Source organism: Hyla sarda, chromosome 2 (genome assembly GCF_029499605.1).
Source record: "Hyla sarda isolate aHylSar1 chromosome 2, aHylSar1.hap1, whole genome shotgun sequence".
In the NCBI taxonomy this organism is placed as follows: Eukaryota; Metazoa; Chordata; class Amphibia; order Anura; family Hylidae; genus Hyla; species Hyla sarda.
In genome coordinates, this window is record NC_079190.1 from 113,101,305 (window position 1) to 113,128,201 (window position 26,897).

Genomic DNA, 26,897 nt, shown 5'->3' on the forward strand with positions numbered 1-26,897 from the left:
ATGGGTTCTTCCTGTCTAGTAGGCGGGATATTCCAGGCAAAACCTTTTTTTTTATATATATCAACTGCCTCCGGAAAGTTAAACAGATTTGTAAATTACTTCTATTAAAAAATCTTAATCCTTCCAATAGTTATTAGCTTCTGAAGTTTTCTGTCTAACTGCTAAATGATGATGTCACGTCAAGGGAACTGTGCATGATGGGAGAATATCCTCATAGGAACTGCACAGCTCCCGGGACATGAGTCATCAGAGAGTAGTTAGACAGAAAACAACAACTCAACTTCAGAAGCTAATAACTATTGGAAGGATTAAGATTTTTTAACCCCTTAACGACCAAGGACGTATCTTTTCGTCCTTGGCCGGCTCCCACGATATAACGCGGGGTCACGCGGTGACCCCGCGTCATATCGGGTCGGTCCTGGCATGTATCTGATGCCGGGATCCGGGGCTAATAGCGCACGGCAGCGATCGCGGTATTAACCCTATTAACCCTTTAAACTGAAAGTAAAACCTTCCCGGCTACTCAGCGGGGCTGATCGGGACCACCGCAGTGAAAATGCGGTGTCCCCAATCAGCTGGGACACGAGCGGAGGTCCTCTTACCTGCCTCCGGTGTGTCCCCTCGGCGATTGATTGCTCCAAGCCTGAGATTCAGGCTTGAGCAATCGACCGCCGATAACCCTGATCACTGCAAAGCTATGGCTTTGCAGTGAACACGGTATAACATCCTAGTGTTATAGGTCCCTGCAAAAAAAAGTGTAAAAAAAAAGTTAATAAATGGGATTTAACCCGTTACTTAATAAAAGTTGAAATCATCCCCCTTTTCCCATAAAAAAAAACACCATGTAAATAAAAATAAATATAAACATATGTGGTATCACCGCGTGCGTAAATGTCCGAACTATAAAAAATATATCATTAATTAAACTGCACAGTCAATGGCGTATGTGCAAAAAAATTCCAAATTCCAAAATAACGTATTTTTGGTCGCTTTTTATATCATGAAAAAATGAATAAAAAGCGATCAAAAAGTCCGATCAATACAAAAATGGTCCCAATAAAAACTTCAGATCACGACGCAAAAAATGAGCCCTCATACCGGCCCATATATCCGGCCCATATGTAGAAATATAAAAAAGTTATAGGGGTCAGAAGATGACAATTTTAAACGTATAAATTTTTCTGCATGTAGTTATGATTTTTTACAGAAGTACGACAAAATCAAAAGTAGGGTATCATTTTAACCATATGGACCTACAGAATAAAGATCAGGTGTCATTTTTACCGAAAAATGTACTGCGTAGAAACGGAAGCCCCCAAAACTTACAAAATGGTGTTTTTTCTTCAATTTCGTCGCACAATTATTATTTTGTTTCCGTTTCGCCATCGATTTTTGGGTAAAATGACTGATGTCACTGCAAAGTAGAATTGGTGGCACAAAAAATAAGCCATCATATGGATTTTTAGGTGCAAAATTGAAAGGGCTATGATTTTTAAAAGGTGAGGAGGAAAAAACGAAAGTGCAAAAACGGAAAAACCCGTGGTCCTTAAGGGGTTAATAGAAGTAATTTACAAATCTGATTAACTTTCCGGAGCCAGTTGATATATAAAAAAAAGTTTTGGCCTGGAATACCCCTTTAAGTCAGAACATTTTTGTGTGCTCCCAACATCTAGTACCATTTCAGCCCTTCTTATAGCCCTGATTATGACATATCACCAAATATCCAATATTATATTTACTTTTTTTTTTACGAGATAAGCCAATGCCAAGGCTGTCTGGTAGTGGTATACCCTTTCTTTCTCTGTATACAACATATGAACGCTTGACAAAACTGAACATTTATGTGTATGGAGGAATTGGAAGAGAGAGCTGGTGGCTGAATGTGTATATGAAGAAGAGGATAAAGTGAAGAACACAAACAGAGTGTTACCTTCTTACCTCTTGTGATGTAAATACCACCAGTCGGGGCAGTTCATGCATTCCTTTCTGTTTGCACTCTGGAAATCGCTGAAATCGAGCCACATTCAAGGCATACATATTAGAAATTGAGCCACCTGCAAAAGTACGACTGGATAAATAGTGTGGTTGAGAGACACCTCGACTGCTACAAACATTGCTCTAATATTCTGATGTCACCATACCTGGGCAAAATATCCCATCTCCCGTTTTCCACCCTATAAAGCTTCTCATTGCTTTAAGTACTTCATTTTCCATCAGGACAAAAACCGGAGCAACTTCATAGGTGTATCTGCAGGATGGATATAGTTTGTAGAGTTTATAGAAATAACAGAAGATATTTTAAGGGTCTATTCACACGTACAATATCCTGTACATATATGATGCACAGGATTTGCCGGTGCAGAGTTGAAACTGTGTTCAGTCATTTAGTTAACATTAAACTTGGCAGCATAAATTCTGCTGCTATAGATCCTGCGCATCAAATATGCACAGGAGACTGTACATGTTAATATACCTTAAAGGGGTACTCCGTGGAAAACCTTTTTTCTTTTAAATCAACTGGTGGCAGAAAGTTAAACATATTTGTAAATTACTTCTATTAAAAAATCTTAATCCTTCCTGTACTTATTAGCTGCTGAATACAACAGAGGAAATTATTTTCTTTTTGGAATGCTCTCTGATGACATCACAACCACAGTTCTCTCTGCTAACGTTATTTTAATAATAATAACACTTTATTTATTGTTGTCCTTAGTGGGATTTGAACCCAAGTCCCCAGCACTGCAAGGGAGCAGTGCTAACCACTGAGCTACCATGATGCCCTTAGCATACATCTGCTATGCATGGTTGCTAAAATGGACAGAGATGTCAGCAGAGAGCACTGTGCTCGTGATGTCATCAGTGTTCCAAAAAGAAAGGAATTTCCTCTGTAGCATTCAGCAGCTAATAAGTACTGGAAGGATTAAGATTTTTGTAATAGAAGTAATTTACAAATATGTTTAACTTTCTGGCACCAGTTGATTTAAAAGAAAAAAGGTTTTCACCGGAGTACCCCTTTAAGGGTAGGGTCACATGTGCCATATTTTGCAGCTGATTTTGATACCCATTGACTTTAATTGGTAGGAAAATACGCAGCAGCAAATACGGAGCAAAATACGGCACGTGTGACCCTACCCTTAAGTATTAACCCTACCCTTAAGTATTAACACGTACAGTATACTGAGCATATTTTATGCAGCAGATTTGAAGCTTCAGATTTCCATGTAGACTAAATGACTGAACACAGCTTCAAAATTGCAGCATGATATATGCGCAGGATACTGTACATGTGAATACACCCTTAGGATAGGGTCACCCATAGCGTATACGCAGCATATTTCATGTAATATGGACACATTATTTTGTCAGTACTATGGCCGTAAGCTCCAGCCTGACCATAGGTCATCAGACTTTTATAAAACAAGATTTACTGACACTTACTGGCTGGTGTTCAAGGCCTCAGTTATGATCCTTCCAGTCAAAGCATGGCGATCCAACCCTGAGAAGAGCTGATTGAAGAATCGTGGGTGCCCTAAAGATAACCACATGTTAACATAATACACCTGCTATAATATTTTCACTAGAAAATTATCCATATACAGAACTATGGACCAGAGGTCATCACAAAGACCTGTTTTAACACTCAGCCTGATAATGTTTTTGCAGTAACCCAACAAAACATCTTGAGATTCTCCTTCATGCTGTAGTTTTAAATCAATAACTCTTTTTAGCTCTTCTGGTTCCATCCATTGGCAGACCTACAATATTAATAGATGCAGAGGTCAGGAGACAGAGGACAGGTCAGGAGTACAGCATTCCTACGATGCTGCTGAGAGCTGAAAACTAAATTGAAATGCTGTGGTAGTACCTGGTTATACAGTCACAGCGAGCGGTTACAGGACACGCTCACTGTGCACTACCACCTTTCAGGCTTCTTTGACAGTCTGAGCACAGAAGATGTCTGCACTCAGGCTGCCAATCACCACTGTCTGTGAGGATGCACTGAACTGACTGTAGCCGCTCACCGTATTTAACCAGTCATGGCCAGTGGCCATTCAGCTTTGTTTTCTGCTCTCTGCGTCATTGCATAGAGCTGAGTGGAACAGTGTAGAAATGCTGTTTTCCTGACCCGTCAAGTTCAGGGGTCAATATATGAGGCCCCAAGAACCTGAAAGATTTCCTTTAATTTAATATAAATGATGATTTCTATAGCATCAAGTTTTTTTCCCCCCAATAAATGTGGTTCTTACCTTATGGTTTCTGTCTGTGCCATTCTGGATAGCCTCTTCCATTAATATCTTAAAAGCCTCCTTCAAGAATTCATCCCCAGTGTCGTCTTTGTCTAGAGAAAAACTTTCTCTTGCCATTGCAGTGCTCAGTTGGAAACCTGGAACAACATGTTCAGATATAAAACTGTTAGTTAAATGCTTGAACTACATGTTACCAGGGTGGTCCCTGGTGGCTTCTCCCCACCCCAGTCAACTTGATTGACAGCTCTCTCTATACCCAAACAGGGTGAGATCTATCAAGGCTGGTGGGCACGGGAGAAGAGGAAAAGAGACCACCTTGATGACTCCTGGTTTGAGCAGCATGAAAGTAATGACTGGTTCTCTCAACTTTTAGTATTCCTGATGTGCAAGTTTTAACAAATATCTGTGTTCTCTATTTATTAGAACTGCACATTGTGTCCCTCATTTTGCATCCTGGAAATGTATAAATTATTTGAGGCATCTGGGCATGAGAAGTTCCTCCAGTTCCTTCATACATTTCAAGGAGGAATAACATAGGAATGGCCTTAACATAGGAATGGCGCAGAAAAGATTCTTCTGAATTATTTATGGGAAATATATGTATATACAAAAACAAACAAGTCAGAAGGACTAAAGGGTCCTCTTTAACCTAGCCATAGATGGCTCAGAATGTTCAGGGTAAGAATCAAGCCAGATGCCAAGAAAATATTTTTTCAATTATTTCAGACACACAGCTAAATATATTTGGTTTAACAAATTATCTTATATGTTTGTTAGGAGATGACATAATACATACAATAAGGTGCCCCTTCCTCCAGAGGCCACGCCCCTTTTTGTGCTTTCTGCGCAAGTTCTGGTGCATGACACGAGACACAAAAAAACTACAAACTCTACTCGGAAAAGCCTTAGTAAATGGGGCCCATTGTCTCCCTTACCATGCTCCTTTACTAAAATCTTTGTGTGAAAGAGGAGGAGATGGATTGTTGTGCAGATGGAAAGCAGTGTGCCCCACTTGGAATAACTGCAGTGTTCAGTTGTCTTGTGTGCAGCTCCTAGCTGTGTGCATGCTATTACAAACAAATCATATGTACGGGACCCATTCTGCTTTGTGTTCCTTTGTCCCCCATTGTTATTTGTGGTCATGGCTCGAAAGGCCGTACGAGCAAGTATACGAAAAAAGGAGAACAAGAGTACTTACCGTCCTGAGCCTTGGAACCCCGGTAGACCTAGTACAGAATTATGAAATACAAACAGCGGATGAGGTGTGCTCAACAACCGCGACCGAGGGCACGCCTATAGAGGGCATGCCCTATGTATGGATTATGATAGAAAAAGGGAGGGTTGGGTGGGTGACGCCCACGAGTCATACGCCCCTACCTGAGGGAGAGGGGAGTTTATATACCCCACGCCACTCCCACAAATGCAGCCAATTAGGCTTTTTACTTGTGGTCATGGCTCGAAAGGCCGTACGAGCAAGTATACGAAAAAAGGAGAACAAGAGTACTTACCGTCCTGAGCCTTGGAACCCCGGTAGACCTAGTACAGAATTATGAAATACAAACAGCGTATGAGGTGTGCCCAATAACCGCGACCGAGGGCACGCCTATAGAGGGCAAAGAGTCAAGAGTAGGGTGTAACTCTATTTTATTTGTATCACAACGCCAAAACTTTAAACACATTAGCCATTTCGGTAGAGGGATCCGGAATGTACCGGTCAAAACAGCTGGAGTTCCAGCGGCCTAGCTTCTTAATGATGTGAGCTGGGACATCATGTTTGGAGGCTGCGGAGGCCGCCCCGATCCTGAATGAGTGTCCTGAGATGACAGCGGGATCATGACCTAGCATGGTGACTAGGGAGCGGACGTGTCTGATAAACTGGGAGGAAGACAGAGCCTGCCCAGCCACCGGGAGGAGCGGACTGTCCGCTGCTTGCCCGGACAGCATTGAGAGGAGGTCGGTGAGAGACGAGACTGGGCACCACTGATGTGAGGTGGGGAAATATCTGATGGATGCTCCCCATCTGCAGGTTTTAGTGGATGGAAGGGTGAAAGTGAAACCTAGCCTGTTGGATGATAGCTGGCTCAGGGTTGGCCCGGGTGCTCTGCAGCCAGTGCGCGTGAACTCCCCCGGTCTAAGGAAGCCGTAAAAAGCAAGGTGTATGGCGGCTTTGATGACCGTGCTGAGGTGAAAACCAAAAGGGTGCGTGTCCAGTAAGGAAGACATAGCCCGGAAAAGATCCCCCATGACCGGTGCGCGAGAAAGAGATTTGGGGTGCGACAAGACTGAAATACCCTTGAGTGCTGCTTTGATCGGATGAGCAGAGAGTAGAGAAGAGGCGTGAGGGTGCGAGAGTGACCTGTGGTGTTGAAGACCTGTTAAGTGAAGTTTGATGGTGTTCTGGGATAAGTGTAAAGAAGAATGGCAAAAACCAACAAAAGCTAGGGCAGAGTGTAAAGTGATTGTGGGGGAAAGCCCTAAGCCCTGCATGAAGGAGGAGAAAACCACCAAAGCGGTATCATAAGCCCGGATCGTGCTGGGAGCTAAAGACTTCTTGATTAGAGTGTTGGCAATGGAGACGTATATGGCTAGTCCGTCAGCAGTTGTTGGAACGGAGGCACCGGGACTCCGACCCGGTCTGCGTCTGGTTGTACCTGAAAAAACACACCGAATTTAGCCCGAGAGAGTGCATCAGCTGCCAAGTTCTTCCTACCTTCTATGTGTTCGATCAAAAAATGGAAATTGTGCTGGAGAGACAATAAAATGAACCTCCTGACAAAGGGCATTATGTGGGGGGACCTAGAGCGTCCTCTGTTGAGAATGTCGACTGTAGCGGAATTATCGCACAGAAATCGAACTGTGGAGTTAGCCCAGGAATTTCCCCAGACAGCAGCGGCGGCTACGATGGGAAATGTTTCAAACAGGGCTGAAGTTACTCTGAAGTCAGGAATGTTGCGGATCTCAGCTGGCCAGGGGTCGGCTAACCACTTGTTCCCGAAAATGGCTGCGAAGCCAACCGATGAGGCATCGGACACTATAGTCGGGGACCCGTCTGATAAAGGGGGAACGAAGAAAGAGACACCGTTCCAGCTCTCCAAGAAGTGATCCCACATGAGTAGGTCAGCCATCGCCTCATTGTTGATGTGAATGACCTGCCTCTGACCCGATACTGAAGGGAGAAGGTCCAAAAGTCTGGATATGAAGGCTCTCCCCTGCGGGATGATCCTCATAGCGAAAGCCATCATGCCCAGGAGGCTCTGGAGTTCGACCCTGGTTACTGTGCGACTCCTGGATAGGTTGTGTATCATCTCCCGGGTTCTGACTAGTTTCTCCTGGGGAAGCCTAGCCTGCATGTTTACAGTGTCTAGGATGACGCCCAAGAACACCAGCTGCCTGACGGGGCCCTCCGTCTTGTGAGGTGACACTGGGACCCCGATTTCCTTGAACAGAGACAGTAGTGAAGTGAGGTTGAGAGGAGCGAGACTGGGATGTTCGAGTAGTAAGAAGTCATCCAGGTAATGTATGACGTGCTGGCAGTCAGCCACGTTCTGGAGTGCCCAATGCAGTACTGTGGCTAGTTGGTCAAAGAGCCAGGGGCTGCTCTTTGCCCCGAACGTGAGCTTAACTGCGAAATAATACTTGTCCAGCCACCTGACACCGTGCCATTGCCAGAGGTCTTGTCTGATCGGGAGTAGTTTGAAAGCGTCCGTTACGTCCGCTTTGGACAACCAAGTGTTCCTCCCTAACTGTAGGATGATCTGTATGGCTCGGTCAATAGTAGCATATTTCATGGAGTACTCGTCGGAGGGGATTAAAGCATTGATGCTGGGAATGATGGAGGAATAAGGCGCTGAGAGGTCATAAATTAATCTTCTTTTATTGGAATATTTGCCTGTGGCAAGCCCCAGAGGGCTGACTCTCCAACATGAAAAAGGGGGCACATCAAAGGGACCTATCATGAAACCTTTTGCCAGTTCCTGCTGGATTAGCCCGGACACGATCTCTGGCTCGGAAAGGGCTGATGACAGGTTACCACATTCATACGTGCTTTGCGGCAAAGCGACCAAACCTGTGTGGAACCCATCGCAGAAACCCGCCACCAGCCATCTCACCCAGTCGGGCTCAGGATGACCAGCTAGGACCTGGGCGAGGACCTGGACCTGTACCACGCCTAGTCATGCCTGAGGGCCCTTCTGGGAGCAGATAGAGCTGGGGTGAGCCCTGAAACAAATGAAACACACATGTAGTAGTCTGCAATTGCTGTACACGCAGGAGGAAAGATTGAAGTTATTGCAGATCTGGGTCTTGCCTAGGTACCTCACTGGTCTACCGAGCCTATCTAAGGCAGCCACGTTCCTTGGAGCTAGAGGGGTGAAGGCGTTCAGGCTCCTACTGGTGCTGGGTTCCCCTGGGTTGTTGACCTGCGGGCACCAGCTGGAGGAATGCGTGGTCACTACGCATGCGGTGCAGGAGGGGGCTTTCAGACCCGCGAAATGTTCGCAGTATAGCTCTGTGTCTATGGACCCCCAGTTGGTGACGTAGCCGAACTGCGCGTATGCGACTGCTACTTTTGCTGAAAAAGACGTGTGGTACTCGTAGAACGTGGTACTCCCGTATTTGTACGCCATCTGCACAACCCTGTGTAAATACAGGTCCAACTCCTCCCTGCGGCCAGGGCTGACTGAACAGAGTACGTCCCTGAATAGTCCAAATGCCAGCACAAACTCAGTGACACTCAACTTCCTGCTGAGCCTAGCGTCCTTGCTTTTGAACGTGACCGCCAGCTCCCCGCAGGCAACGGTTTTGGTATCATGTACGTCCGTGGTGGCAATTAGCAGAGAGGCGAGGTTGACCTCTTTTCCCTAAAGGATGTCCTTTTTTATGGCTGCCGGGATGAAATGTGCGGGCGTGATGATCGGTGGAGGATGTGGCATACCTGAAGGCGTGGCCTGAGAGGTAGAAGCCGTGGGCGACGCTGCGGTCGGGACTGCTTCGTCGCTCCTGGAGAGTTCCATTAGGTCTAGCCTAGCCTTGAAACCTGACACCGTCGTAAGCACCTCAGTCATCATAGTGTGAAGCTGAGACAAGGAGGCGCTTGAGACTTGATCCTGGGCCGCAGCCTGGCTACCCCGGGGGGCTTGGTCAGCATTCAGCAAGTTGAATAACTCGCCCTTCCTAGCTGAGGCCGGAAAGGGGACACCCCTCCTTCTCAACTCTTCCATTAGCCTGGGGATGGTCCAGGACCTGTACGAGGGCAAGCTGCCTCGGTCCGAGGCCCTGGCGGGAGTCTCAGGAACCGAGAGTGTCTCCTCGATATCCGCTGGCTGAGACATGCTGCTGGCAACCTGTCCGGGCCATAGAAGGGGGCCGGCAAGAATAAGAGGAAAGAGAGAACAAAAAAAAAAAATGACTAGTGAAAAAGAAAAATATCCTCCCTGTATATATATATACTCTCTGTACACAGGTTTTTCTTTTTTCTTTTTTCTTTTTTTCTTTTTTTTCAGTTCTCCTGGCTACAGGAGGGAACTGACCTGCTGAATTTCCTGAAAAGCTTCAAACACCGGGAGTACTGACCGCACGGCAATGGCTTCCAGCTGTGGATATTTAGGGAAAGATTAATTACACATGAAATGTGACCGACCGAAAGTGTGATGGAGGAAAGTGTGATACTGAAACTGAGGCTAAGTGTATGCTGTTGCGCTGAAGAAGAGTCAGAACAGCATACGCAGAGGATCCCACTGAAGATGAGTCAGACGCAGGTGATCCTCAGTGGTGGGAAAGAGTCGTTGTCGCCTGAGAGAAATCTGGCGTGGTAAGCAAGGCCTGCGTGCCCAAAAGGGTAGCAGTGGCCTCCGTGCGTGGCTCTAAACAAAAACTGAAATCTACCCCCACCCCCAGCCGACTGGCGAAGGGGAGCGGGACTGTGTGGCGGGTCCCGGGAAACCCCTCCCCTTTGGCCGGGGCAGTTTATGGGGAGGCCGTCAGCGGCAGCGACCTTTGGCTGAGCTATGGCAGCGCCGCGGCGCCGGACTACGCGCCACTACCCCCCCCGGGCCCGGAACCCCGTCCAGCCAGCGCACGCGGCAGGAGATGGCGTGGAGATGGGCCACCAGGCCCGGACGGAGCGGCTGGACCGCCGAGCGGCGGCGGCGCGGCTGAGCCGGGGAGGTCCCCCACCCACACCCGGAAGTGCGACACTGGGGAGAACGCCGCAGTGCAGGGCCCGACAACCCGTTCCCCCCCCCGGCCAGCCGAGGAAGTGTTGACGGCCGGCAGGAGAGGACGGGCCGCGCGACCCGCCAGAGCAGCGCCCCCCCAGAGCGGCAGCGAACAGGTAGCAGGCGGGTAACCGGGACAGGGGCCTGGGGCTGCGGCAGGAGTGATACTCACCGACCTGAACACGAAACACGAAAATAACTGCAACCAACTGCAAACGACTGACACCTCCGAGACGTACGCCCTAACACGGTATCCTGCAAGAGAGATACCGCCCACGAGTCATACGCCCCTACCTGAGGGAGAGGGGAGTTTATATACCCCACGCCACTCCCACAAATGCAGCCAATTAGGCTTTTTACATGTGGAAACTTCTTTTTATATATGCATTTTTATGTAGCAAATACCTTTTAGAAGCAGATTCTGTCTTCTCTGCTGACTTGTAACAGATACAAATCTACATAAACTTCTGGAAAGATTCAGTTCAAACGGTCCAATCTCTAGGAGTTATAAACATAACTTTTAACATTCATGATTCTGAACAATACAGGGAAACCGAGGACAGAATACAAGGTAAATGTAAGAATGGGGTCTCAAAGTGCTCAATTTTACTACATATTCTATTATCTATTATTAGCCGTGCCCAGGGATGGAACATACATTCTTGGTATCCTGTGTATGGGCTTTAGAATGTGCCAACCCAGTCCCTTGATCATTATTCCAAGTATAATTCTCAGGGCAGGGCCGCCTGGCCTCCTTACCATGCCCTGTGCTCCAACTATACAGAGTGCCAATTGGGTACATGAGGCTCCTGAAAATGGTCCTAGACATGGTCCTAGACATGCTAACAAGCAAGCTGGTAGAGATGGGTGTAGATATTACTAAATATAATCTGACTTTACGCTCAACATACCTTTTTCATCGTAAGAAATTACATATGCAGTATAAAATCCAGTGAAAAAAATATTTTGACAAACAATAATGACAAATCATACATAATGTTTATTTACAGGGGTATAACAAGTAACCATGGGGCACCATTGCAGAACTTAGCATTGAGGTGAGGGTGGGATGAGGGCAGATGGAATTACCCTAGGGGCAGATGACATTAACCCCTTGTGTTCGTGACGCCAGGGCGTGATTTATCCTCTACACCACCCGAAGGTATACCGCTGGATCCTGGGCTAGGCACGGGGGCAAATAATGACTCAGACGCCAAGCTACGGAACAACGGCAGCTTTACTCAGTCAGACACGTGTAACAGTGTCTGACTGAGTAACAGTGACCAATGACTTCAGAGACCCCAGGGCTTGCTGGGACTTATAATGGAATAGGACAATTTGATGAGGACCACGCTGACTTGATATAGAATACTTGACTGACTTGACTGCGACTTATTATGACTGACTTCACCCTGTTTGTAGCTTACCATGTTTTGACTTGGACTTGGGGGGTAGGTAGCAGACTTGTGGATCTGTGGCTGTGTGATAAACTTTAGGCTTCTTTAGGACACCAGACACTCTCCCCAGACTTGACTTTGCTGCACTCAGTAGACTGAGGAAGCTCAACCCAGGGCTTATTTGGGGTCCCATAGGTCACCTTGTTGTACGTCACATGGTCACTGCTACCTTCCCTGGTTACAATCACATGACAACAACACTTAAAGGTACATAACATTATATGTACATTACATCATATAACATAGGCACTTAGGGGAATACATAAGACACAAGTACAGGGGGGCCCGGGGGTCACGGAATGAAGTCTGCTGGACAGGGCAGCAAAGGTACAGGGGTGCAACTTCTGTACTGGGCCACCACAGCATGACATAACACTCCACCATGATCACCTTTAAATGGGCACTGTCAAAAGATTAAAATCTAAAGATTCTTTTGGTTACCACTTAGTCCTTGTGTTTTTCCTTTTTTCATTGCTCTCTAAATGATCTGCATTCATGTACTCTCTGCGCTCTTGCCCTCCCCTTCATTCTTTACAGTAACTGCATATCAACACGGACCCCCTTGGCTTATGGGCTCCATAATAGCCCCCATGCCTGCTATCCTGGTAGTTACATCCATGGTAATGAACTAGTACATGCTTAGCAGGAGTACATCTTACCTTGGTAGAGACGATGAAACCAGCAGATATGTAAGAAGGCAGCAAACCTTTAGGAAGGAGCAAAGTACAGCAGCATTGTGGAAGAGTTCAGGATCATATTTCACATATGTCTGTAAATGTTCACGTTGTTACTGCATGTTATTCGGAGGAAAATGCTAAGTTATTTCCTTGAAAAGGTGACCTTAATATATCTTAACCATTTGCAGTCATGTGAAAAAGCAAGGTCACTTCTTAATTAAGTGGATAATTAATAATTAATATAAGTGGATAATTGATTTAAAAGGTAAAAACGTATATTAAATTGAAAAAAATAAATAATAATAATAATTTCCCCAAAAGAGGCTGGAACCAGACATGGTGGTAGAGTTGTAGTGGTTTGGGGCTGCTTGGTGCTAGTCAGCTCACCATTGTAGAATCCACTATGAACTCTTCATTGTACCAAAGAGGGCATAAGGGGAATGGGAGATCACCTGTCAGAAGGTTGTAGCTCAGCCAAAAGTGAACCTCTAAAAATAAATACAATGGCCCTCAACATACTAGAAAACCACTAAGCAACGGCTGAAGAAATAAATGTTAGGCTATTAAATTGCCAAAGAAAAGCCCAGATCTAAATCCCATTCCTAGGAACCGTGGGGTTTAGTCCTCCCCTAGTCACCCCTTAGATAACTAATATATTGCATAATTAAATGTATATAAATGTATATAGAAATGGTACTTACCTTGCCATAGCGTTGCAGGACCTGCGGGTCACGTGACAAGGTTTAGTCTCTATAGTTAATGCAAAGGACCTTTGGAGGTTCACGGGCCATGTGATACCCACAATGCTATGTGAGGCTGATTGACAGATGGCGTGGACCAATCCTAGAAAGGCCAGCCCCTGCCCATATAAGGGAGCTGCGGCCATGATTCTTTCTCTTGGGTTGCTGTCACTGAATGAGGTAGGACCTCCGCAACTTTCAATGACAATTACTAGGCTAAAGCCTTGCGGCCTAGGCTGAATAGCACAGTGAGTTATTCTAAATTCTTCGCAATTATTCGCAAGGACCCTGGACCTAAATATACCCCTATATCCAGCGGATCTGCGCATACTAAATTACTACAGATTCAAGAACTCACTAAAAGTCCCAACCAACGGTCAATCTCAGCCAAGCTGTTAATAGACTCTGTTACAAAGACTGTTCATATGTTTTCACGCTACAGAAAATCTTCAGTAAAGTTTATGCAAGTTTTCAGCGAAGCTCTGGTTGTGGACAATACTTTATTCTGTAAACCAGTGTTTCCCAACCCAGTCCTCAAGGCACACCAACATTCCGGGTTTTGTCAGTTACTCCATTGGAATAGAACAGGGAAAAATTAAAATCCTGGACTGTTGGTGTGCCTTGAGGACTGAGTTGGGAAACACTGCTGTAAACACCTATCATCCTTGGGAAGGGTGGCAATAGGCCAAGACACACAGCATTTAACCCTCACCCTGGCGTCACGAGTGACAATGGTTAATAGCACCCTTTATAACCTGCACAGCAGCATTCCGCTCACCATACCCATTCTCAGGGCTACACCACAAAGCCTTTTTGGCATCTCACGAACAGGATACGGATGTGTGTCTGCTGCTGTTGCCACCAGTGAAAGTGTACTCCCCCCTATATAAGAGACTGCATTTATTCAAGAGACTGTGTTCTATGTACAAGAGTGGCGCGTGTGGCGAACGTTATAAGGGAGCCACGCGAAAAGTAAGGGGGGAGGAGAAGAGTATAGCGGAGCTGCAGTCCGCATTGAGAAGAGTCAAAACCGGCGCAGGGCCTTCCCGCGCACGGGACCCAAAAGCTCCACCCACCGAAGCCTGCGGTGCGACGGCGGCCATCTTGCCTGAGCCCAAAGTCGGAGACATACAGACCCAAGCTCCATTTAAAGGGTCAGCGCACTCAAAGAAAGAATGTCAGAACCTGCAACACCGCCACCGCCACCTGACCAGCAGGACAGTGGTGCTCCTGGGACCTCGCCAACGAGGTCCCCACCGCAAGTCAGAAGGATGCTGCCACCCACATCGACGATGCCTGATCAACAACGACGTAGTCTTCCTGCAACACCAACGGCAAGACCTTCACCCCAAGCAAGTTCGGATCCACCTTCATCCTCAGCTGCTCCCTATGCTGGGGGCCCCTGCTGCCGCATCTGTCTTTTTGGGAAACCCCGTGCTCCCTACGTACAGCGGAGACCCTTTCACGTTAAGAGATTTTAGAGAGAAGATTTACAGCCTCTTCGGGTTTTATGCACTCCCTCCTCACCAACAGGTACAGTTGCTTTTAGGGCAGCTCCAGGGGCCTGCCTTGGAGGAGCTCCGCACCTGGCCAGCGACTGATAAAGCTACAGTGGGAAAGATCTTCGAGGGGCTCTCTCAAGTGTTTGAATCCCATTCCCCCTCTGAGGTACGCCTCAGGCTATATAAGCGACGTCAGAAACCAGGTGAGACTCACCAGGTGAGACATATGCGGTAGCCTTGCAGAATGCGCTAGAGGCAGTGCCGAAATTGGATGGCATCACACCTGATCAGGGCAATAGAGTTCTGATGGACTGGTTTATAGGGGCACAGAATAAGTGGGACAAGGCCCAGCTTAGGATGCTAGCGGTGCAAAATCCTGACATGGACTTCCCAGCTTTTAAAAGGCTAGCCATCAAGGTGATCGAGTCTGGGTCCCCAGTAGAGGAAGCTAGTGTCCCTCCTGCAGAACCCCAGGTGGCCTTGCCCATATCTCCGGTCCCTTCACCGCCTGCCCCTGCTACTCTTTCCCCCAGTCCATGGAATGCTGATTTGCAGGACTTAAAACAGGACATTGAACAGTTAGCCAAGGCGTTTAAAGAGATGGCAGGCTGGTCCAATTCCCCTAGGCCTCTGCCTCTCCCACCTAAGAAACCTGGCCCCCGCCCTGCCAATCCACCTGATACCCCTCCTGTAAGGCCACCTGGTAATCAGAGGTCTGTCTGCAGCCATTGTGGAAAACTAGGACACTGGAAGAGCCAATGCTGGGCTTTAAACGTGCATCCCCTGGGGTTGAGAACCGCACCCCAGGAGTAACGAATAAGGTCCAGCGGCAGCCAGCACCAAGAAGGGACTGTCAATGTATGTTGCTCCTTGCCCCTATGTACAAGTAGTAGTAGAAGGGATCAAACAGCAGGCTTTAATAGATACTGGTTCGCAGGTGTCCATGATTCCACAAGGGGTGTTCTTTAGGTATTTTGGGCCTGAAAAATTATGTGAGCCTGGGGAGGCAGAGTTTAGAGTGATTGCAGGGAACAGGAAACCAGTACCCAGTAGACTTGTGCACTAGAAAATTTTTCGTTTAATTTCGTTTCGTTTTTTCGTTTTGGAAAAAAATTTCGGTTCGGCAATATTTTCGGTTTAGATTTTTCGGATACATTCGGTATTCGGGTATTCGTGTTGTTTTTTTCGGATACATTCGGTATTCGGGTACATTCGGTAAATCTTTAGTTTTTTTGGACTTTAGCGATCCTAATAAATAATGGAGATACCTTTTTTATTAAAATTTCGCAGGGTATCATAAAAAAATCATAATAAAAAAGATACAGTGGTGATGAAAAAAATTGTATCTAACGAAATGTATCTTTTTTATTATGAAATGTTTATTCATTTTTAAACAGGGATCAATTTATGTGAGCGGGTAAAGCACTAAAAATGTAGCCGACAATAATGAAAATGTAGTGTGTGCGTGTTTTTCACTTTTTTTTAAAAACATTTTTTAGGTAGTACTACTACTCCCAGCATGGAACACACTCTTCCATGATGGGAGTAGTAGTTACCTGTACTAATTGACAGATTGCAGGGGTCCCTTGCGATCCTCTTGTATAATGTACAGATGCGGCGGCCACTCTTCTATGGTCCCCTGCACTCACGTATATATACACATATTCATATTTCCCGCAGAGCTGTGATTGGCCAGATGGTTCCAGCCAATCACAGCTCTCTGTGAGACATAGGAATATGTGTATATATACGGCCGTGCAGGGGACCATAGGAGAGCGGCCGCCGCATTCATACATTATACTGGAGGATCGCAGCGGGTGTCAGGAGTGATACCCGCAGTGATCTTTCCTTTACTACAAGTACTAATACTCCCAACATGGAGCACACTCTGCTCCATGCTGGGAGCTGTAGTACCTGCATTAATAGACAGATCGCAGCGGGTGTCAGAAGTTACACTCGCTGCCATATGTCTATTAATGCAGGTACTACAGCTCCCAGCATGGAGCAGAGTGTACTCCATGTTGGGAGTATTAGTAGCTGCAGTAAGGGACAGATCCCAGGGATGTCACTCCTCCTGACACCCGCTGCGATCCTCCTGATGTGAATATCGGGATCAGCTGTTCTCAGGGCTACAGAGCCGGGAGAACAGCTGACGCTGAGCCGTAGGTATACATCGTATATCTACTGCCCAGCAAGAACTTACAGTGAGCCTGCAATGTGTATACAGTATACACATTGCTGGCTCACTTAACCCCTTGCTGAGCTGTGCGCTATGCGCAAGCCCAGCAAGGGAAGAGTTAACTTACACTGCTGGACAGTGTAGGTTAACCCTTTGGGCGGTATACACTTTATACAGCTATCTATAGATAGCTGTATACAGTGTATACAGAAGACAAAGTCCAGCTTACTTCCCTCGAGTCCCGGGCCGGGTTCGTGTAGCTCCGCCCCCTAGTGATGACGTCATTAGGGGGGCGGAGCTACAGAAGGGAACAAGGCTAGTTTATCTGAAGCTCTGTTCACATTGTACGTTTTGTATAATGTGAACAGACCCTTCTGGCAGTGTCCACCCAGACAGGGAGACTCCAGCTGTTGCTAAACTACAACTCCCAGCATGCCCAGACAGCCAAAGGCTGTCTGGGCATGCTGGGAGTTGTAGTTTTGCACCAATTGGTGGCTCCCTGTTTGGGTAGACATTGCATCATGGGTGCTCTCCCCAGCGGACAGCGCCAAAAATGTCATAACCAATTTTTTGTGTTTTTTTTTTCTTCTCGTTTCAGATCCGTGTATGCAGAGGATTACTGCGGATTCGATGGATTACTGCGGATTATTTTTTCTCCCTTTAATAAAATGGTTAACGAGGGCTGTGGGGGAGTGTTTTTTTTAAATAAAATAATTTTTCCAATGTGTTGTGTTTTTTTTTTATTTTTATTGAATTTTCAGGGTTAGTAGCGGAAGCTGTCTTATTGACGGAATCCATTACTAGGCCAGGGCTTAGTGCTAGCCCCAAAAACAGCTAGCGCTAACCCCCAATTATTACCCCGGTACCCACCCCCACAGGGGTGCCGGGAAGAGCCGGTACCAACAGGCCCGGAGCGTCAAAAATGGCGCTCCTGGACCTAGGCGGTAACAGGCTGGCGTTATTTAGGCTGGGGAGGGCCAGTAACAATGGTCCTCACCCACCCTGGTAACGTCAGGCTGTTGCTGTTTGGTTGGTATTGTGCTGAGAATGAAAATACGGGGAACCCTATGCGTTTTTTTTTTTAATTTAAATTTAAAAATAAAAAAAAAAACGCATAGGGTTCCCCGTATTTTCATTCTCAGCCAGATACCAACCAAACAGCAACAGCCTGACTTTACCAGGGTGGGCGAGGACCATTGTTACTGGCCCTCCCCAGCCTAAATAACGCCAGCCTGTTACCGCCTAGGCCCAGGAGCGCCATTTTGACGCTCCGGGCCTGTTGGTACCGGCTCTTCCCGGCACCCCTGTGGCGGTGGGTACCGGAGTAATAATTGGGGGTTAGCGCTAGCTGTTTTTGGGGCTAGCACTAAGCCCTGGCCTAGTAATGGATTCCGTCAATAAGACAGCGTCCACTACTAACCTTGAAAATTCAATAAAAAAAAAAAACACAACACATTGGAAAAATTATTTTATTTAAAAAAACACTCCCCCACAGCCCTCGTTAACCATTTTATTAAAGGAAAAAATAAATAATCCGCCGTAATCCATCGAATCCGCAGTAATCCTCTGCATACACGGATCTGAAACGAGAAGAAAAAAACACAAAAAATTGGTTATGACATTTTTGGCGCTGTCCGCTGGGGAGAGCACCCATGATGCAATGTCTACCCAAACAGGGAGCCACCAATTGGTGCAAAACTATAACTCCCAGCATGCCCAGACAGCCTTTGGCTGTCTGGGCATGCTGGGAGTTGTAGTTTAGCAACAGCTGGAGTCTCCCTGTCTGGGTAGACACTGCCAGAAGGGTCTGTTCACATTATACAAAACGTACAATGTTAACAGAGCTTCAGATTAATTAGCCTTGTTCCCTTCTGTAGCTCCGCCCCCCTAATGACGTCATCACTAGGGGGCGGAGCTACACGAACCCCGCCCGGGACTCGAGGGAAGTAAGCTGGACTTCGTCTTCTGTATACACTGTATACAGCTATCTATAGATAGCTGTATATAGTGTATACCGCCCAAAGGGTCAACCTACACTGTCCAGCAGTGTAAGTTAACTCTTCCCTTGCTGGGCTTGCGCATAGCGCACAGCTCAGCAAGGGGTTAGGTGAGCCAGCAATGTGTATACTGTATACACATTGCAAGCTCACTGTAAGTTCTTGCTGGGCAGTAGATATACGATGTATACCTACGGCTCAGCGTCAGCTATTCTCCCGGCTCTGTAGCCCTGAGAACAGCTGATCCCGATATTCACATCAGGAGGATCGCAGCGGGTGTCAGGAGGAGTGACATCCCTGGGATCTGTCCCTTACTGCAGGTACTAATACTCCCAGCATGGAGCACACTCTGCTCCATGCTGGGAGCTGTAGTACCTGCATTAATAGACATATGGCAGCGAGTGTAACTTCTGACACCCGCTGCGATCTGTCTATTAATGCAGGTACTACAGCTCCCAGCATGGAGCAGAGTGTACTCCATGTTGGGAGTATTAGTACTTGTAGTAAAGGAAAGATCACTGCGGGTATCACTCCTGACACCCGCTGCGATCCTCCAGTATAATGTATGAATGCGGCGGCCGCTCTCCTATGGTCCCCTGCACGGCCGTATATATACACATATTCCTATTTCTCACAGAGAGCTGTGATTGGCTGGAACCATCTGGCCAATCACAGCTCTGTGGGAAATATGAATATGTGTATATATACGTGAGTGCAGGGGACTATAGAAGAGCAGCCGCCGCATCTATATATTATACAAGAGGATCGCAAGGGACCCCTGCTATCTGTCAATTAGTACAGGTAACTACTACTCCCATCATGGAAGAGTGTGTTCCATGCTGGGAGTAGTAGTACTACCTAAAAAATGTTTAAAAAAAAGTGATAAACACGCACACACTACATTTTCATTATTGTCGGCTACATTTTTAGTGCTTTACCCGCTCACATAAATTGATCCCTGTTTAAAAATGAATAAACATTTCATAATAAAAAAGATACATTTCATTAGATACAATTTTTTCCATCACCACTGTATCTTTTTTATTATGATTTTTTTTATGATACCCTACGAAATTTTTATAAAAAAGGTATCTCCATAATTTTTTAGGATCGCTAAAGTCCAAAAAAAGAATAAAAAGATTTACCGAATGTACCCGAATACCGAATGTATCCGAAAAATCAAACTATCTATATCCTTTTTATTATTTGTTATCAGAATGAATTATTCACGTTCGTTTACAGATAACGAATGCATTCGTTATTTACATCATTATGGACGGGAAATAACGAATGTATTCGTTACTTTACTATTCGTATTATCGTGGCTATTCGGGAATGTTCAAAATATGTTTTCGTGCATTCGGATCGGTCCGAATGCACGAAAACGGTAAAATTCGTTAATTTAGACATTCGTGCCGAACCGAATTGCACATGTCTAGTACCCAGGCATGGCTACTGGGAGCCCACGGTACAGGTGGGAGAGCATATTTTAAAAGAGCAAGGTGTGATTATTACTAGTGTTAGCAAGGAGGGTGCAGCAGAGTTTATACTAGGTATGAAAATTATGAGGCATTGTTTTGATGATATTGTTGCTTCACTGCATGCATCTCTCCCTCACATGTCACCACCAGGCCGGCGAGCCGCGCAACATCACCTCCAGATACTTCGGGCGGAACAGAAGTTTGTGAATCATCAGGGGAGGATCTGTCGGGTGAGAGTCCAAGACATGCGAGCTGTTACCCTACAGCCACAGATGGAGACCGTCATCTGGTGTCGCGCACGACCTGGGGTGAAGAATCAGGACTATCAGGCACTCTTGGAGCCTACTCTGCTGGAGGACTGCCCACTGGTGCGAGCGGCCAGGAGTCTGGTGACTGAAGAAACGGGAGAGTTCCGGTGAGACTGGTGAATCTCTCTGAAGTAGCTGCGAGACTACCCAAGTATACACCGGTGGCCCAGCTGAACCGCCTGGACTCCAAGGACGTGATCTCCAAGACGCAGGTTGTCCGATAAGGAGCCGATAAGGACCCTATAGAGCCCTGTTGGACGCAATTAAAAATTGGAGATGAAGAGACCTCCGAGGAACAAGTGAAAGGGGTCCTCCATGTAGCCAAACAACATCATGAAGCCTTCAGCAAATTTCACACTGACTTTGGCAGAACCACGATCAGGCACTCTTGGAGGCTACTCTGCTGGAGGACTACCCACTGGTGCGAGCGGCCAGGAGTCTGGTGACTGAAGAAACGGGAGAGTTCCGGTGAGACTGGTGAATCTCTCTGAAGTAGCTGCGAGACTACCCAAGTATACACCGGTGGCCCAGCTGAACCGCCTGGACTCCAAGGACGTGATCTCCAAGAAGCAGGTTGTCCGATAAGGAGCCGATAAGGACCCTATAGAGCCCTGTTGGACGCAATTACAAATTGGAGATGAAGAGACCTCCGAGGAACAAGTGAAAGGGGTCCTCCATGTAGCCAAACAACATCATGAAGCCTTCAGCAAATTTCACACTGACTTTGGCAGAACCACGATGATCCAGCATCGGATCCTTACGGGCGACAGACCCCCCATCAAGGAGAGACATCGGCCGGTGGCACCTGCAATGTACCAGTCCATCAAGAAAATGTTGGAGGAAATGAAGGAGGCTGATGTTATTCAAGAAAGCCAAAGTCCTTGAGCGGCTCCCCTGGTTCTTATAAAAAGAAGGATGGCACTATCCATTTTTGTGTAGACTACCGGAAGTTGAACAGTGTGACCCACAAGGATGCCTAGCCTCTTCCCAGAATCGAAGAATCTCTGACTGCGTTGGGGTCTGCAGCTTACTTCTCTATGCTAGATCTGACCAGTGGGAACTGGCAAGTACCAATGGCTGAGGAGGACAAGGAAAAGATGGCGTTTGTGACCCCCATGGGACTCTTCAAGTTCAAAAGCATGCCCTTTGGGCTTTGTAATGCACCGGACACCTTTCAATGCCTGATGGAACGATGTTTGGGACATCTCAACTTCCAGAGTGTCCTCCTATACTTGGATGACGTCATTGTTTATTCTCGGACGTATCAGGAACATCTGGACCACTTGAAAGAAGTTTTCCAGGTCCTTATACGGCATGGACTGAAAGTCAAACCTTCCAAGTGTAACCTGTTAAAGCCACAAGTGCACTATCTAGGACATGTCGTAAGTGCCGAAGGTGTCCAACCTGACCCCGAGAAAATAAGTGCTGTGAGGAACTAGCCTACACCCAAGACAGTGCGAGACGTCCGAAGTTTCCTGGGATTTGCCGGCTACTACCGACGTTTCATCTCTCACTTTGCACAAATTGCTGGCCCCTTGATTGCCTTACTGAGGGGTACTGCCAAGGAAAATTATAATGGGAGGCTACCGATACAGGGGGCTGAAGACCAAGATACTGCCTTCCGAGCTTTAAAGTACCTTCTTACAGAACCTCCTATCTTGGCCTATCCTGACTACGGTCAGCCGCTCCGCTTATATACCGACGCCAGTTTCGAAGGACTGGGAGCCGTCTTATCTCAGCTACAAGATGGTAAAGAGAGGGTAATAGCCTACGCCAGCCGTCATCCTCGAGGCGCGGAAAGGAACGATGCCAACTACAGCTCTTTCAAGTTGGAACTCCTGGCATTGGTCTGGGCCGTCACTGTAAAATTCAAGGATTACCTGGCGGCCACCCCCTTCATGGTCTATACGGACAACAATCCCTTGACCCACTTGAACACTGCTAAGTTGGGGGCCATTGAACAGCGCTGGGCCTCCCGGTTGGCCAATTATAACTTCAGTATTAAGTACTGCAGTGGAAAATCCAATGTCAATGCGGATGCTGTCTCCCGGATGGCCCCAGGTGAAGAACCCCCTGCAGGGGATGAATGGGAAGATGTGGAGATGCCACCCTTCTACCAACGGTTCGTGAGCCAGAATGCTCTAACTGCCCAAGAGGGTGACGAACCCGGACCTCTGAAAATCCCTGAAGACCAATACACGTGGAAGACTCTGCAGGAGGAAAGCCGGGTCATAGGGGACCTCTTAGATTACTGCCTCCACAAGAAGGTGCCCACTCGACTCCACAAGCAGCAAGGGGACTTTGAATTGAAACAGTTGTGGCGACAGCGAAATCGCCTATTCCTCCATAAGGCACTGCTATACAGAAACTCACTGGACCCGGTGTCTGGAGAACGGGTGCATGAAATTGTAATCCGAAGAAGAGATGCAGCTATGGTCCTGAATGCATATCACGACCAGTCGGGACATTTCGGAATCCATAAGACAGAGGCCACAATTCGCCGAAGATTTTATTGGATAGAAATGCGAGGAGACATCGAAAAATGGTGTGCTGAAGGCACCGCGTGCAGTGTCATCAGGAACCCCCGAAAAGATTCGAGAGCACCCTTGCACCCCATCCATACTGAGAGGCCTAATCAAATGGTTGCCTTGGACCATGTGAAGCTGACCCCCACTCGATCTGGCTATTGCTATGCCTTGACCATGGTGGACCATTCTAAGTGGGTGGTTGTTGTTCCCGTGAAGGATCTGACCACTAAGACGGCAGCACAACTCTTCTACAGCCACTGGATCCAACCCTTGGGGTGTCCCGAAGCAGTCCTCACTGACCGAGGGACGGCCTTCGAAGCTCAGTTGTTTCAGGAACTCTGCAGCTGCATAATTGTAAGAAGCTCCGAACAACCGCTTACCATCCTCAGGGAAATGGACTCTGCGAAAGGATTAATCAGGTGTTTATCCATATGCTCCAAGCAGCTTCTGTCTCGAAACACGAAGAGTGGCCCCGACTACTGCCTGAGTTATTAGAAATCTACAACAACACTACTCATTGTTCTACAGGGTATACCCCCTTCTTTCTCATGATGGGCCGACATGGTCAATTGCCGAAGGACAGAACTTTTGGACTACAGGCCCCTTTCAATAACTACCCTCAAGTCTCGCAGGACTGGGTCTCCAAACATTGCAGGAGAATCTCAGAAGCCCGAGACATTGTGGAGAAGAAAATGGGCGAAGCCCAGGGCCGACAGCAAAAAGAGTATAATCGGCATGCCTCGGCTCAACCCCTGCAGCTGGGAGACAAAGTTTGGCTCAGGAAATTCCCAAGAACTCATAAGCTGGATTCTCCATGGGAAACAGAACCCTATACTATTACTGCAATTCCTTATACCCATACGGATGTGTATGAGATCCAGAAAGAAGGGTTTGAGCCACAAGAGGTCCACCGAAATAGAATAAAGGTGTGCTTGAAGGAAGACTTGCCTGGATCACCTCCTCCTGCACCTCTCCCTACTCCTCCTCCAGCCAAACCAGCGAGGGAATATGTACCAGGAGAAGGAATTCATCCCAGTATGGATGTCCCTTTATTCTCCTCTCACCAACCTGTTATGTATTGGGGTATGCCCAGCTGCCATATGTTTGCATATTCCTTCTTTTCACTTGTGGGACAATTAGAATGATGCAAATACACTTGTCAGAGGTTATCAACAACATCCCTGGCAACCAATAGTAAAGTTGCCCACCCCCTCACTGTTTTCTTCCCCGAATATGCGAATAATCGCATATGCAAATATAATGAATATGCGAAATTCGCAAATATAAGATTAATATTCGTCTATATATTCACGAAATATTGCAAATTCGAATATGGGCAATGCCGATCATCGCTAATCTTCATATGATTTCGGAGGACGACTTGTGGCTCATACCCAGGCTTCAGAACTTCGGAAACATCAGATTTGGGATAGTGTATAGCCGTCACCGTGTTGGGCTCCATTTCCCAGATGGAATCCAATTTCTTTTCTCAGGAACTTCCGTAATCAGACTTTGTCACCCACCTGGAGAGGTTTGGCCGTGGCATGGCGGTTGTAGTCATCTTGTTGCCTTTGTCGGGCCTCGCCATCTTCTTACTGACAATCTCTTTGGCCTCTTGGATCCTCCTTTGATGAGCAGAAACCCACTCAAGGGACACTTGAGGAGAATTACTGATCGGGGCCTCCAACCCGAATGTCCAATCTTTAGGCAGTTGCCCATGTCCCTCCATCATCAGGTAGAAAGGGGTTTATCTGGTGGAACAGTGTACAGTATTATTGTAAATCTTCAGCAACTCGGGCAGTACCTGGGGCAATTCTTCGTGTTGTGACACTGAGGCTGCTCATAGTATATGGATAAAGACTTGGTTGATCCGCTCACAGAGCCCATTTCCCCGAGGGTGATAAACGGTGGTTCTGAGTTTCTTGCAGTCGTGGAATTGACATACTTCTTGGAACAGGTGGGCCTCAAAGGCTGTTCCACGGTCAGTTAAGACAGATTCAGGACATCCAAGGGTTTGCACTCATTTAGAGTAGAACATCTGGGCCGCTGTCTTGGTTGTGAGATCTTTGACGGGTACAATGACAACCCACTTGGAGTAATGATCCAACATGGTGAGAGCATAGGTATACCCGGACCAGATAGGAGACAATTTCACATGGTCTAGAGCTACCAATTGGTTTGGTCTGTTGCTCTGGATGGAGTGAAGGGGTGCTCTCGCATTCTTGTGCACATTCTTAGTGACATTACAGATAGAGCATTCACTGCATAATTTCTCAATGTCACTCCGCATTTCAATCCAAGAGAACCTTCGGCTGACAGTGGCTTCTGTCTTGTGGACTCCAAAGTGTCTTGAGTGGTCATGATATGCGTTGAGGACCATCGCCACATCTCTTTGGGGAACCAGGATCTGATGAAGTCGATCACCAGAGACCGGATATAAAGAATTTCGGTACAACAGTCCTTTGTGTACAGTCGCTTCCTCTGTCGCCACAGACGCTTCAATTCGTAGTCACAATGGGCCCGGCGTAGATGGGTTGGTACCTTTTTCGCCAGAAGGTAGTCCAACAGATCCCCCATAACTCGACTTTCATCTTGGAGAGTTTACCAGGTGTACAGGTCTTATTTAACCTTTTCGGACCTTGGTTCACCGTCCATGAGGGCGGTCACAACATTCTGGTTCATAAATCGTTGATAAAATGGGGGCATCTCCACGTCTTCCCACACATCTTTGACAGGTAGTTCTTCGCCGGGAGTCACCCTAGACAGTACATGGGCAATAATGTTTGACTTGCCGCTTCTGTACTTGATGGTGAAGCTGTAATTAGCTAACCTTGAAGCCCATCACTGTTCAAGGGCACCCAACTTGACAATGTTCAGGTGGGCCAAAGGGTTATTATCTGTGTAGACAGTAAATGGCGTGGCAGCCAAATCTTTGATTTTTTCTGTTACAGCCCATACCAGGGTGAGAAGTTCCAATTTGAGTGAACTGTAATTGGTATCGTTCTTCACTGTTCCTTGTAGATTACGAGTGGCGTAGGCAATCACTCTCTTTTGTCCGTCTTGAACTTGGGACAGGACAGCTCCCAGACCTTCAAAACTGGCATCAGTATATAGCCTGAACGGCTGACTATAGTTTGGATACACCAAGATGGGTGGTTCTGTCAGCAGACGTTTAAGAGCTCGGAACGCTGTATCTTGCTCTTTGGCCCATTCAGTATGTAGTCTTCCATTGTAATTCTCCTTTGTCGTACCCCGTAGGAGAGCTGTGAGGGGTTCTGCATTTTGTGCGAAGTGTGGGATGAAGCGGCGGTAGTAGCTGGCGAATCCCAGGAAGCTCCTGACATCCTTCACCGTGCGTGGGGTAGGCCAGTTCTTGACAGCATCCACCTTTTCAGAATTAGGCTGAATTCCCTCTGCACTGACAACGTGGCCCAGGTAATGGACTTGAGGTTTGAGCAAATTACACTTGATCTTCAACCCATGCTTGATCAGGACTTGAAAGACGTCTGACAGATGACTGAGGTGTTCCTGGTAAGACTTTGTAATACACGATGACATCGTCCAGG

The 26,897-nt window shown here is 46.9% G+C and overlaps 1 protein-coding gene across 1 annotated transcript in view; it reads right to left on the reverse strand.

Moving 5' to 3' along the window:
• Positions 1–12,619, reverse strand: part of CSAD (cysteine sulfinic acid decarboxylase) — a 66,134-nt gene extending 53,515 nt beyond the window's left edge. The window contains exons 1-6 of the mRNA XM_056560423.1: positions 12,579–12,619; positions 4,248–4,384; positions 3,629–3,755; positions 3,439–3,529; positions 2,142–2,248; positions 1,939–2,054 (exon numbers count right to left, since the gene is read on the reverse strand). Of these exons, the coding sequence (XP_056416398.1) occupies positions 1,939–2,054; positions 2,142–2,248; positions 3,439–3,529; positions 3,629–3,755; positions 4,248–4,364 (558 nt within the window). The 5' untranslated portion in view covers positions 4,365–4,384; positions 12,579–12,619. The remainder of the gene's footprint in view (positions 1–1,938; positions 2,055–2,141; positions 2,249–3,438; positions 3,530–3,628; positions 3,756–4,247; positions 4,385–12,578) is intronic.
• Positions 12,620–26,897: the final 14,278 nt, after the last annotated feature.